This window comes from Heptranchias perlo, chromosome 6, assembly GCF_035084215.1.
Source record: "Heptranchias perlo isolate sHepPer1 chromosome 6, sHepPer1.hap1, whole genome shotgun sequence".
Taxonomy (NCBI): domain Eukaryota; kingdom Metazoa; phylum Chordata; class Chondrichthyes; order Hexanchiformes; family Hexanchidae; genus Heptranchias; species Heptranchias perlo.
The window spans coordinates 41,710,121-41,725,163 of record NC_090330.1 but is presented as its reverse complement, the minus strand read 5'-3'; the positions used below and the strand labels follow the sequence as shown (position 1 = coordinate 41,725,163).

General features: G+C 44.4%; 1 protein-coding gene across 1 annotated transcript in view; it reads left to right on the top strand.

The window, feature by feature from the left end:
* The window catches only part of LOC137322508 (high-affinity choline transporter 1-like), a 71,185-nt gene that overhangs the window by 53,047 nt on the left and 3,095 nt on the right, over positions 1-15,043 (top strand). Inside the window, exons 6-7 of the mRNA XM_067985435.1 lie at positions 12,951-13,104; positions 13,413-13,630. Coding sequence (XP_067841536.1) covers positions 12,951-13,104; positions 13,413-13,630 — 372 coding nt within the window. The remainder of the gene's footprint in view (positions 1-12,950; positions 13,105-13,412; positions 13,631-15,043) is intronic.

Genomic DNA, 15,043 nt, shown 5'->3' with positions numbered 1-15,043 from the left:
CGTTCCTCTTTTTTGGGACGGGGGTCAATGTCCTAAGCAGTTGGCTGCCAAGTATTCTGGCCATCCGTATTTCCAGCAGCAGGGATTTTGGGCCCATTGGACTTTCTTTTAAACATAATGGCCTAGAAATTGGTCCCCGTAGCACCCATTTTTGAGGCACTATGCAGAAATATAAGGCCTCAAAATGGCAGGCAGGAAGCCCACATGCACGTCCAGCAGGAAGTCCGCGCCTCGCCATTCTGAGTAAGAGCAAACAAGAGGTGTCCTTTACCCATGCCTGATGCAGGCATTAGGCTCTTTACATAGGGGCCTAACACCTGCTTGAGTTCCCCACTGCAACATTGGTTTGCCTTGAGTTAGCCAGCTCAATCGCAGGCTGCCCTCAGAGAAACCAGCCCTACAGAATGCCTGCAACAAAAAAGTTAAGTTACTTACCCGAACTACCCTCCCAATCGCTGCTGCTCCCGGCTCTGAGATCCCCTCCCTCCAATCTCCCCCTCCACCCTGCCCCAACCCCCTAACTGCTGGCTTCGAGATCCCCTCCCTCCAATCTCCCCCTCCACCCTGCCCCAACCCCCAAACAGTCGGCTGCGAGATCCCCTCCCTCCAATCTCCCTCCCCACCTCCCATCCCTCCCTCCGAACTGCCGGCTCCGAAATCCCTGACCCCCAGCCTTCCAATCTCCCTCTCCACGTATTTACCCTGCGCGGGGAAGCTCAAAAATGGTGCTCCCAAATTTCTAGGCCAATAATTTGCAAACTTTTCAAACTAAAATCATAAAAATAGTATCATATGTAGAGATAAAGGAAAGGAGCATAAATGCACTGCAGGTCAGTCAGAATCTGTAAGATGAGTTAATGTTTCATGTTTTAACTATTTATCAGTTCTGGTGATGTCTTCACCCAAAATGTTAACCTATCTTTCTCTTACTGATATTGACTAGTCTGTGGTACATTTCCAACATTTTCTGAATAACATAATAAGGTAGATTTGTGTTCAGTTAGGCCAATTTTGCAGGTGCGAAATGGGTGCAGACAGATTGGAAAATTGGGTACAATTGTTTTGTACCCATTTCCTTCTGCCCATGATTTTCCAGCCAGCTGCATTTTGTGCGTGCGGCACAATTTTCTGGCTTTTGTGGTGGGAATGTGTTTCTTCCCTTCAAAGACCCATGTTGAGTGGATGCAAGAGGATCATTATCGGGCTTATTTTCACTTGAGAAAATTGGCCCATGCGGGGTATTAAGGAATCAAAAATGGGGTCAGTAGCCTTACCGCCCCCATTAACCCGGATGATCGGCCCGCTGTAACTTTCACAGAGGCCTACCGCTGGGTGGGTGAAACGCCTGCTTGAAACAATTGGGGTCCTAATGGCGTAGTTAGGACCCTGATTCAAATTTTGCGGAATTTGAATGGACGGAGCTTGTGACTTGCTCACTCCACCCATGTGTCCTTCCATTCCAATCAGGAAACAGACAGAAAAACTTTTTATGGAGCCGGAACTTAGATGAAGGCATAGAAAGTCTCATATCTAAGTTTGCCGATGACACAAAGATTGGTGGCATTGTAAGCAGTGTAGATGAAAACATAAAATTACAAAGGGATATTGATAGATTAAGTGAATGGGCAAAATTGTGGCAAATGGAATTCAATGTAGACAAATGTGAGGTCATCCACTTTGGATCAATAAAGGATAGAACAGGGTACTTTCTAAATGGTAAAAAGTTAAAAACAGTGGATGGGCACCGCACCTTTGGAAGGACATATTGGCCTTGGAGGGAGTGCAGCGTAGGTTTACTAGAATGATACCCAGACTTCAAGGGTTAAGTTACGAGGAGAGATTACACAAATTGGAGTTTCGAAGGTTAAGGGGTGATCTGATCGAAGTTTATAAGATATTAAGGGGAACGGATAGGGTGGATAGAGAGAAACTATTTCCGCTGGTTGGGGATTCTAGGAGTAAGGGGGCACAGTCTAAAAATTAGAGCCAGACCTTTCAGGAGCGCGATTAGAAAATATTTCTACACACAAAGGGTGGTAGAAGTTTGGAACTCTCTTCCGCAAACGGCAATTGATACTAGCTCAATTGCTAAATTTAAATCTGAGATAGATAGCTTTTTGGCAACCAAAGGTATTAAGGGATATGGGCCAAAGGCAGGTATATGGAGCTAGATCACAGATCAGCCATGATCTTATCAAATGGCGGGGCAGGCGCGGGGGGCTGAATGGCCTACTCCTGTTCCTATGTTCCCTATGTTTCCTATGGAAGGAGCAGGAGCGCCTCTGCGACGTGTCCCCACCCTGAACACCTGCCTGCGGGCCTCTGTTGGCATCCCAGCCGGCCGACATTCGTGAAGCCGAAGTGCGGCGAGCTGCATCAGGAAGCCGGTTTGGTGTCCTCAACTCTCCTACCAAATTCAAATGAAGGCGAGGCCTTAAATTCGCGGCAGCCTCTTTATCACTGGAATGGGCGACCGGCCAGCGCGCTCAGCCGATTGGCTGCCCAAAAGTCAAAATCGACCTCTATGTGTGATGGAGCTCTTAAAGGGAAACAGGCTTTGTATTTATTTTGTTTGCAATGTTAACAGTACTTTTTTTTTAAAGTTATTTGCTTTTATTATCCCAATATTTATGAAACTTTTATTAATAATATATTTTAGGGGATAAATTTTATTTATTCATTACAGTAAGTTTGTTTTTAAATGTCTCAAATATAGTCCGTTACTTCCCATGAAGTCACTGGAAAGCAGATTGTAAGTGGCCTGCAAGGGATGAGGAAAGAGGATATGTGAAAGGAAGATCCTCCAGTCTCAAGTTTCGTTGAGTGCAGGGAGCCACTGGCTGGGTGAAAGAAGTTTATGTTAATGATGGGGTTGGTTTGGATGCCACCCAAAAACAAGATGAAAGAAGACATTTGAGGGAGTTCAGCAAGAACCTGAGCTGCACTGGCCATACCTGCCGTTATGCCACCAACCATATCTGCAGGCCTTGGCATTCATGATATTCCAGTGGACAACTACTTCGGCACACTCCAGGTCAGCAGGAGCCAGTTATGAAGCTTTTCCATCTATTGCAAGGGCATCTGCAGCCAACCTGCAACATTGGCACAGCACTTGATAGCAGGGAAGGTCATCACTATTCTTAGCTTCTCTCCCTGTAGCTCATTATAGGCCAGCAGCGCTGCATTGGCTAATTACTCTCTACATAGGCATCAAACAGGTGACTGATGCATGGCAAATACTTTCATCTCTTCTTTCATTGAAAAGCAACAGGAGCATGACTCGGCTGCCCAATTTCACCATACTGCTGCAGTTGAGAAAGTACTGGGTGTCATTGATGGCAGCCATGTGTCCATCCAGCCAGCAAAGTCCTGCTCCTCCTCAATCATTGCCACTTGCCCCGCCTCGCCTGTACATTATGACTCATTTGGTGCTTTTGAAGGTCACTAACTGCATCTTTCAAGATATCTATAACTGTGCTGGTACTTGCAAATGTTGATGAGAGGGATGCAGTGTGTTGTGTTGCTGCCTTGTTCCTGGCCACTGGTAATGCTGCTTTTTTAGGCCATAAATGGTATAAAATAAACGCATTTCAGAATGTTGACTGCAAGAGATGCCTTCAAACTGAGTTGCCTTGCAAAATACTGCTTCTGATGTTGGTTTTGTTATGAGCATACCAATGCGGCTGTGAGTGAAAAGGGGACAAGACAGAAACGCAGGATGGTACTAGCTCTGAGTTTGGGGGCGTGCTCCCGTTTCACTTTCCCTTACCTCCTTGCTCTTAAATTCAAGGTTATACAGATTGACCTCCTCAAGGGCTTGTGGTTTCTGAGCCCTTCTCCAGTTTAGGTCTGTTCCCTTGTACTATGGGGAAGGTTTTCTGAGTACTTGCCATCCACAGGAAGCCTCTCCCACTCGTAGTGTATATCAGGAAATTGCGAAAAGCAGCCCACCATTTCCCAATATGGCGTGTACTTGGAGAATTGGCCCCTATATGCCGTCTTGTTGTGCAAGCAGAGAGTAGTCTTCACGTGTTGTATGTTGAAGGAGCACATAGACAGTGACAGACGTGTACCTATTCTTAAATTCACCTGGATGTTAGTAAGTGACTTTGTGGAGCGATTTTCTACTGCCAGTCATCCATTTCTTGCCTGAAAAATAGGCGGTGACAGTTGAAAATTGGGGGGACATCTCGGCCGCCCTATTGATACCCAAGCCCCGCCTGATGCAATTTTCAGGTGGGCCTGTAAAAGGGCGAATAGCCTGGCCATCTGAAACAAGTGTAAGTCTGCTTAAATAAGCAAATCAGCCCAAGCCTGGATGTTGTCCAGATCTTGCTGCATGCGGGCACAGACTGCTTCATTATCTGAGGGGTTGCGAATGGAACTGAACACTGTGCAATCATCAGCGAACATCCCTATTTCTGACCTTATGATTAAGAGAAGGTCATTAATGAAGCAGCTGAAGATGGTTGGGCCAAGGACACTGCCCTGAGGAACTCCTGCAGCAATGTCTTGGGGCTGAGATGATTGGCCTCCAACAACCACTACCATCTTCCTTTGTGCTAGGTATGACTCCAGCCATTGGAATATTTTTTACAAGGTGAGAGACTAAGAAATGTTGGTATTCAGAGGGATTTGGGTATCCTTGTGCATGAATCACAGAAAGTTAACATGCAGGTACAGCAAGCAATTAGGAAGGCAAATGGTATGTTAGCCTTTATTGCAAGGAGGCTGGAGTATAAGAGTAAGGAGGTCATACTGCAGTTATATAGGGCTCTGGTGAGACCACATCTGGAGCATTGTGTACAGTTTTGGTCTCCTTACCTAAGTAAGGATATACTTGCCTTAGAGGGGGTGCAAAGAAGGTTCACTGGATTGATTCCTGGGATGAGAGGGTTGTCCTATGAGGAGAGATTGGGTAGAATGGGCCTACATTCTCTGGAGTTTAGAAGACCGAGAGGTAATCTCATTGAAACGTATAAAATTCTTATAGAGGGCTTGACAGGATAGAATACTGAGATGCTGTTTCCCCTGCTGTAGAATCTAGAAATAGAGGTCATAGTCTCAGGATAAGGGGTCGGCCATTTAGAACCGAGATGAGGAAATTTCTTTTCACTCAGAGGGTTGTGAATCTTTGGAATTCTTTACCCCAGAGAGCTGTGGATGCTGAGTCGTTGAGATATTCAAGACTGAGATCGATGGATATTTGGACACTAAGAGAATCAAGGGATATGAGGAAAGGGCGGGAAAGTGGAATTGAGGTCAAAGATCAACCATGATCTTATTGAATGGTGGAGCAGGCTCAAGGGGCCGTAAGGCCTACCCCCTGCTCCTATTTCATATGTTCTTACGTAAAGTACAGATCAACCATGATCTAATTGAATGGTGGAACAGGTTCAAGGGGCTGAATAGCCTATTCCTGTTCCTAGTTCCTATGTCAATGGTAGGCACCTGTGCTACTCGGGGTGTATCTGAGGCATCTACCATTGTCACAAGGCCAGAAAGTCTGGCAGAGGTGGCTGAGACAGTGGGGTGTTGGTGCTCCTTGGAAACAAGATGATGATGCCCAGTATTGTCCTTTGAAAGGGGGTCGCATTGAAATAAAATTCTTGCTACTTTTTGGGTCCCAGGCCTCAATCCTGTCTTGAACCCCCAAGTGGGCCCTTCAGCTACCTGTTGACAGCGAATTATGGCTGGTCTGACAAGGCATAGCTGCAAGAACCACACATCAATTCTCACTGAAGGCCCAGAGCATGGAATCTCCTGATTCAGGGAGTCCCTGCCCTCAGCTCCGCCCCCAAGATGATGGCCCTATTTGGAGCAGGAGAAGCTCCACCCCTAATGTGCCATCATGGATTCTACAGCATAACACCAGTAACTGGTATATCTAGTCACGGATTTCTGATCCTATTGCCTTCTGTACAAAGCAAGCAGTTTATGTTAAGTAATTGCTACATGCTTTGCAATCAAAGCGTATCTGCAAATGAAAATTTCAGTGTTTCTGTGAAAAGTTCCTCCCTAATGATAAATTCCAGCCAGCCATAAGGAGTGTGGATTCTACCTCCAGCTCAGAGTATACCTGTAGTAAAGCAAATTTTAAGTGACCATCCACTTCTCATATGATTTGGAATATGACGGAACTCCCTATGTGGCATCATCCACACATCAAGTGCATTCCTGGGCAATGTGCGCGGGGAGCATATTCAGTTTATTTCAATGAGCCAAACTCACAAGCTCATGCAAAGGCAGCACTCTGCTACCTGCGCGCCATTCACACAATAGCCCTGATTTTGCAACGCTTCATGCCACCACATGTAGCAGCCAGTGCAGGTTGTATATTCGGGCCCAGGACATTGTTTACCCAAATCTTGGAACACCAAATATTGTGCGGGCTGATTGGAGGCGTGTTGGGGTCTGCACTACAACCATCTATGGGCCTCATAATGATATGTAAATTAGGCGCTGGATTTTACAAAATCAAGCAAGTTCCACTCAAGGCTGTGACCTCACCCATAAAATTGGACATGCTGGGTTAGGAACTGGTGAGGCCTTTTTAAACCTGGCTGTTTGCCATTTTGCCTAAACGTTGGAATAATCATTTTTTTCACAGTAATATTTTCATGGCTCTGCATTAACAACTGTGCATACTTTAGTTTCTTCTCCCTGGTTCTCATGTTGTGCCTATTTTAATTTTGGCTGTACAACAACTGTAGTTAAAGTGCCAAATAGCTGTTGGTGTTCTGAATTAGTCTTGTTGTTCATGGAATCCTGTCAATGATCCTCCTGTTGTTGTGAAGTCACAATGGCCTTGTCCTTCTACACCACAGAATCTTTCAAAGTAACTGCAGTGGACAACTGCCACATCACCAGTCTGCTGTTCACTCACGTGTTCAGCAAGTCCCTGATGCCATGTTTGTCAAAGGGAAACAATTCAACTCTTCACCACCAGAAAGGAAATAACAGTCAGAAAGAGCCTAGAACGTCTATCAACCTGCAAACTTTCCAAGAGTTCAAGACATCACAGATAGCACTTTTGTGATCATCAAGGCTCTGCTCTCCACAATCCAAATGCCTTCATCAATAAGAAGGGCTTCCACTCTCACAATGTGTAAGTAATGTCAGATCACAAAAATGACATCCTGCAAGTCAATGTACGTCACCCCAGAAGTACTCACGATACCTTCATCCTGAATCATTTTGGACTCTCCACATTGTTTTCTGGCATCGACTGGATATACAGATGGCTCTTGGGCAACCAGGGCTATCGATTGTTTCCATGACTTATGAGACTAATTCAGAACCCCTGCATTGCAGCAGAGAGTAGATATAACCAAGGAGATGCCACCGCCTGGGATGCAGTAGAACACACCATTGAGGTGCTAATGGAACAACTCAAATGTTTAGACTACTCTAGTGAGGTGCTGCTCTATGCCACAGCAAAGGTAGCCAAGATTATCACCATCTGCATGCTGCATAATTATGCTCTGCACCTGAAGGATGGTGAGGCCAATGGAGCAGCAGGCACACATAAAAAGGAGATCCCTGATGGCCATGCAGGCTGAGTGGAAAGAAAGATTTCCCACCACAACTACAGATGGCCATAAAGAAATCACTTAACTCCATACTACCTGAATTTCAGCAAAACCCTTATGCAGCACTGCAGCCACGTCCAAGGTGTTCTGCTGCACAGTCTTAGACAACTGTCGTATGCTACTCATGGTGAACACCAAGATAGAAACCATTACCTTGTAATTTTGCAACAACTCACATCTGAAAGCTGGCCCAGTAGAATACTAGCCGCTTGCATATGCTGTAGGGACACGTGTGCAATGATAGCCTGCTTTAATCTCTCATATTCCTATCCTGTCCCCCTCCATTTTTCCTTCTCACTAGTGCTCCACCTGGTGCCTCTTTAATTACTTGTTCCAAGAGGTCACTAGCTGGGTGATCCCATTGAAAGTTGACCGCTTTTCCTTGGGGAGTGGGGGGGGGGCTAATTTTATATGCAAGGTGATATTTGAGCAATAATCACATTCCTGACTGAATGTTTGCCACTGGGAGTAAGGGAAATCAGGACAGCATGCAGCAGTTAAAAGGCTGCTGCAGCTAAAATGTGGATCTGCACCTGAAGTTTCAAAAGCAATGGCAGAGGGAAGAGCACCACCTGGGCGAGTGAAACTCTACACTGACCAAGGCCCCATGGTTCTCAGAAGAAGTGGTGGAGGTAATGCTGACAGAGATAAGGACGAGAAGACAAAGGCTCTTTGACATCTAGAGACGAGTGCCACCCTCTAGGGCTCCATCGGTACAGTCCTAGCCACAAAACTCACAACCTCCTACTACTGAGAAAGTATCACATAGGGGTAAAAAGAGTTTAAGACACAATAGGTTGCCATGGTAATAAGAAGTATCAGTAATAGGATGTAATGAAGGGATAAGACGGTAGCAAACATTGAAATTTCTGGCAATTCGTTGTCTTTGCATTTTTTTCCCAGGAAGACCTCCTGTCATCCCTCTTATTTGGTGTTTTATGTTTGTAACTGTCCTTCCCAGAAATGATGTTGGAGGTCATTGCTAAATGGTTGTCTAAGAGCAAGGCATGGGATCATGAAGGACTTTATTGCTTGCATGAAGAACTTTATAACCCCTTCCTCCATTTGCACCAAAGGGGAATTGGACAGTGCCAATGAGGATGTGGCACCCTGGTGGTGCACAGACCACAAGGGAGCCAGGGGAGTGAAGAGTGGATGAAGCAATTCCATTTTTCTAGCAAAGACTGACCAGAAGGCTGCCCATGGTTTTGGAGTCGTGGGATCCAGATCTCACGGGTACTCGCTTGAAAAGATGGATGTTAAAGAAACATCATATCTACGGGAAGGCTCCGAGGTCAGTCTCCAAGGATGTAGGGCAATTGACAATTGACTCTATCTTTTGCAGGAACATCAGGGAAGCCTTTTCATCATTTCAGGAATCAATGAAGCATGCAGCAGAGTCATCGGAATCTCAGACAACATCCCCTGCTTAAGAAACTGCCCGGGACCAGTTGGTGCTTCCTCCTCCATGGAAGCAGAGACTGCAGCTCTGGTGACACCACCCTGTGGATGAGCTTTCTGTCCCTGGCTATCAGGGCTTTCAGGATCTGATATATCTACCATTAAACCAGCTATCCCACTGATCAGTTGGGATCCAAATCCAGGCCCAATTAGAATAGTGATGGCTGGAGGTGTCATGTATGACACTGCTATTTCTCAGGATGTCAGACATTTGGCCTTCCACCTCAGAATACCATACAAGTGACATATAGGAAGCAACACAGGCTGCCTAGGCACAAGCACCAGAGATACAGGCAGGAGCAGCTCTTTCCCAGGAACAAGCTGCTATGAAAGGACAGCCACCTCAGCCCCATGACACTTAAGTTGAACACGAACGGCAACCAACTCTCATGATACGTGGCCCTCAGGTTGCACCTAGGGGAAGCACTAAAATAGATGAAAAAAGACACATTTAGCTACTAGGAGAAGCACAATGTTGGGAAATAGTAGGCTGGCTTGAGTTCACTTTGGAGTTTGTTAAAGGAGAAAATGCACTTTTCTCATGGTCTGTTCCTCATAGTGATTGGAGTCTTACAAGAAAGGGTGCAATCATTAAATACTGACTTATTCAATTAGGTGATCATTACTGGCATGCTCATGTAGGGCTGATGTGTTATCATGTTTTAGGATGGGTTTGAAGGAATGTACCTTTATTAGAAGGTGGGGGGGTGGAGAAGGAGGTACAGCGCTAAACTGTGTTAAACAGAAGAAAAGACTTCAGTGACCAGTTGTTTTCTGATACCCCTTGCAGCTGTCACTGTCCTCAGAGTGATTATCATCCTGATACTCTCCTCCATGTTATTCTGTCTCAAAAGCAGCGAGGGCCACCTTCACTGGTATCTCCATGTCCAGGCCATCTTGGATTATAAAGTTGTGCAGGGCACAGCAGGCTACAACTAGGCTATAGCAGGGGTCGGTACTAAGACCACTGCTTTTTTTGATTTTTATTAATGACTTGGACTTGGCTGTAAATTTCAACATTTGCAGATGGCACAAAACTTGGAAGTGTAGTAAACAGTGAGGAGGATAGTAATAGGCTTCAAGAGGACATAGACAGGCTGGTGAAATGGGCGGACACATAGCAGATGAAATTTAATGCAGAGAAGTGCGATGTGATACATTTTGACAGGAAGAATGAGAAGAAGCAATATAAACTAAATGGTACAATTCTGAAGGTGTTGCAGCAACAGAGAGACCTGGGGGTATATGTGCACAAATCTTTGAAGGAGGCAGGACAGGTTGAGAAAGTGGTTAAAAAAAGCATTTGTTATCCTGGACTTTAGAAACAGAGGCATCGATTACAAATGCAAGGAAGTTATGTTGAACCTTTATAAAACACTGGTTCAGCCATAACTGAAGTATTGTGTCCAATTCTGGGCACCACACTTTAGGAAGGATATGAAGGCCTTAGAGAGGGTACAGAAAGGATTTACTAGAGTGGTTCCAGGGATGAGGGACTTCAGTTACATGGATAGACTGGAGAAGCTGGGATTGTTCTCCTGAGAGCAGAGAAGTTTAAGAGATTTAATAGAAGCATGCAAAATCATGAAGGGTTTAGATAAAGTAAATAAAGAGAAACTGTTCCCATTGGCAGAAGGGTCGAGAACCATAGGGCACAGATTTAAGGTGATTGGCAAAAGAACCAACGGCGACAAGAGGAAGAACTTTTTTATGCAGCGAGCAGTTATGATCTGGAATGCGCTGCCTGAAAGGGTGGTGGAAGCAGATTCAATCATGGCTTTCACAAAGGAATTGGCTAAATACTTGAAGGGAAAAAATTTGCAGGGCTACAGGGAAAGAGCTGGCACAGGCTCGATGGGCTGAATGGCCTCCTTCTGTGCTGTAACCATTCTATGATTCTATGATTCCAGGAACTATGCAGGACACAAGTGTAGAAATTGGTGTGCCTGTTTACCAACGGTTGCAAAGCATACCAATTTAGCAGTAGGAAAGCCGGTGCCAATCTGCGCAGGTGTTGGTCGCACGGCTAAATTTGCGGGGCCCATTTTTTAGGCGTTAGGCCCCATGAATATGTTGATTAGGGGCCTAAAGCAAGTTGAGGACCCATTGGAGAAATTGATGAGTGGGCCTAGAATTTTTTTTAAACCCTTCCTTTGAGCCAGGTGGTGGTACAGGAGTGCTCCCCCAACTCCACAAGATCACCCCTCCTCCGTAGTCCGCTCCACCCCCCCCCACTCCCGGGACTTAACTGGATTCTCCCGTTGGGTGAGCTGCCTGAGGAGTCGCGACCAGCTCTAGCTGCTCGCTCGAGTATGTAGTTGAAGCTCGAGGATCAATTCCTTGCATTAATTGCGCAGTACTGAGCCTGGGCCCGAAAACCTTTACCCCACAACCTAGAGCATATTGCAGAGCTCTTCCTGACCGATCAAGGCAGCAAAAGCGCCCTTTAAGACCTCAATGGTCCTCTCAATGACTACTCTAGAAAAGGCATGTGACTCATTGTAATGCTTCTTTGCTGCTGTTTGCAACTCTCACAGGGGTGATTATCCATGACAGCAAGGGGTACATTTCGTCACTCAAAAGCCACTCATTTACATAATTTTCTTCCTTGAAGAGCTCGGGGAGGGTAGGATTCTTAAGGATGAATTCATCATGACAACTTCCAGCAAATCTCACATTGATGTGAAGAATTCTTTGCATGTTGCCATACACAATCTGGACATTCATTGAGAATGAATTAACCTTTGGTGCTCACAAAGCAAGATAGATACCCTGCACTTTGGGAAATCCAGCAACACCATAAAACTGGAAGCCCTATCTCACTGCTGCAATGCTATGATGCCAAAGCGGATGAATTCTCCAGCTCTCAGGAAAAGTGTGTCAGTTACCTGATGAATATATGCGCTGATTGATATTGCAAAGATCCCCCATATCTTCTTAAAATGAGCCGGTAGCAAAAAGGTTGAGTGCGGTCATGATCTTCACAGCCAGAGGCAAAGTTGGGCAGATGACCTTGGCCACAGGTCTTCATGTAGTAGCTGGCACAACTCTTCTACTGCCTCTTTAGTGACACAGTCTTCACAACACAGAGTTCTTCACTAAAGTCTTCATAGGTCCTGTGTAACTTGTAAATTCTTTGGGATGTAGTATCTTGAAGGGTGCATCCTTCTCATATACTGCTTCATCTCCTTTCCTCCATCCTCTTCTGCTGTTTCTCTTCCTCCATTATAATGTAAAATAAGGAATGTTAATTGGGAATCCCATACCTAATCCTCAGAACCTTTCACTCTGGGTAGGGTCAAAAATATTCTGGTGGTCTCACAGTCCCACAGGCAGTCGGAGGCAAGTCCAGTGCTGTCTGGGTGCAAAGCCAAAAAACATTGCTCCATAAGCTTTTTTACAGCTCCAGTAATCCGTAGTCAAAAACCCCGATTTTAACCTAATCTACCAAGTGAGGTGTAAATCAGGCGTCCAAACTGAATCCGCCCCATTCCCGGGAGGCCCCAACAATGATTGGGATTTCGGGCACATCTATTTTAGGTCTGAAAACTGGCAGAAAATTTGTATGCTCGTAAACTAGATTGCGCCAATTCGGCACCCCAGAAATGCTGCAAACAGCGAGGAACTGCAAGGCCTAGATTTCCACTGAGAGGACAACAGGTGCACCCTCCTTGTATACAGTACAGTAAGAACATAACATGTAATATGTAACAAATAGAAAAAAAATTAAATTAGGACCGTACACTAGAGCTTTGTGTACCATGGTTCTTTTAAAATTGTTTCTCTGGGAAAAATAGTCACGTATGATATATTTCTGTAGCATGGATCCGCTGACTGTAGTATGAAGCTGTATATTAAGTGAAACCTAAACAGTAGTATTTTTTCACGTCTTTCCAGATTTTAGGAGGAATCCCTTGGCAGGCGTATTTTCAGAGGGTACTTTCTGCCTCCTCAGCTGCTCATGCACAAGTGATGTCCATCGTGGCTGCTTTCGGCTCTTTAACACTGGCTGTCCCATCTGTAATCATTGGTGCAATAGGAGCATCAACTGGTAATATGAAACTGTTTTAGTCGATACAAGATATTGTTTAATGCCTAATCTGCCTAAAACATGAAAATGCATAATTTATATGTTTAAAGACAGCAAAATTATTAAAGCACATGTGTTCATTAATTCTAAGTTGCCTATTGCAGAACATTATCTCTATCTTCAGACATTATGGTCAGGAAATTATGTAATGCACGTTTGAGTTCAAAATGTTTTTTGAACATTTAGGCACCTGAAATAATATTAAATGAAAGATTCCACTTGTTAGCAGTCTAAGGGTTACATTAGACTTTTTAAATCTCTCTTTACAGACTGGAATCAGACTGCCTATGGTCTTCCAGACCCTATACACAGGAATCAGACTCAGATGATTTTGCCTATAATACTACGGTACCTTTGTCCAAGTTACATTGCATTTTTTGGCCTTGGAGCTGTCTCTGCTGCAGTGATGTCATCAGCTGACTCTTCCATCCTATCAGCAAGTTCCATGTTTACTCGGAATATTTATCAATGTGTATTTAGGCATGAAGTGAGCATGCCTTAAACCTACACGTCTTCAAGTTTATGTATTGTACATATTTATTTTCTTTTATGATGTTACACATATTTTACCTAGTAATGTATTTTTGTTAAGTTATATGAAGGTGATTGTTCAATTTGAAAAATGGGTAACTAACTCAATTTATTTAATCATATCAACTTTCAAATATATTGACTATTGTTATTGAAAATGGTTGCTGAAACATACTAGTATTGATAATTTAAAAAATATATATTTATTGTCAAAATATATTCTTAAAATATCAGCATCCTGAGATTGAGTGGCAGAATGGGTTAACACACAATCCATTTGCTCCCTAAAACCTAAGGGAGAATTTTAACTCTCGGGCGGGAGCATGCAGCCCAGCAAAAATCGGGCGGCTCAGAAACCTCCCGTTGACATCAGGTAAGTCACGGGTAGGGTTGCCAACCCTCCAGGATTGTCCTGGAGTCTCCAGGAATTAAAAATTACTCTCCCAGAGACAGTTGCCAACCACCCAGGGAAAAAAAATCATAGGGATAGTAAAAAAAAAGTGCTTTTTTTCATTTTCTTTGACTATTTTCCTTTATCGGTTATAAAAATGTTGGAGGTGGAGAAAAAAAGGCTGTTTGACAGGGTGGCGGGATGTCATGTGATGAAACCTCCATGAATAAGTCCAACTAGAGTTGAAAACTCTAGTCACGGGGGTTGGTTCGGCAAGGTCTCACTGGTGGGAAGGGAGGGAACCCAGGGCAGCAGAGAGATAGACTTTCCTTGTGGGGCCTGGAGAAGCTCCTCCTGCTCCTCCTGGGCCCACAAAGATAAGTTTAAGACTTACCTTGTAGGGCCTCTGTTTCTTCCTCGGCAGATTTTACTGAGCAACACGGTGGGTGCCCTGCTTATTACGCTATTAAAATGCCATCAGAGTCCTGCGTACATAGTAGGAACTCAATTAGCATATATTAATGAGGCTCCCACCCGAGTCAGGCAGGTGCCTCAATCGTCAGGAAAAAAAAGAGAACAGGATTAAACCTGCTGTGGGGCAGGAATCAAGCTGCAAATACAGCCGCTTGATTATAACTCCCATTCCACCCAGTTTCTGTCAAGCAGAGGGATTTAAAACTCCCCCTTTAGTTTCAAATCCAGTGGAGACTAGTAGAATAAAATCACCTCTCTCAGCTGGCTATAACAGCACATTCACACTCAATTAATTGAACCTAGAGCAAATAGCTTTTGTAATTTGCATTAGGTTTCATTCAAACTGACAGCTCTAAAACCCATTCTGATTTGTTAGTGTGATGATGCATGTGCACAAAACATTTTGAGTAATTTTGCAGGAATTAAAAGTAATTTTCACATTATCCCCAGAAGGCACAATCAATTGTGGAATAATTGTAAATGTTATTAAAATTCGCCCCCATC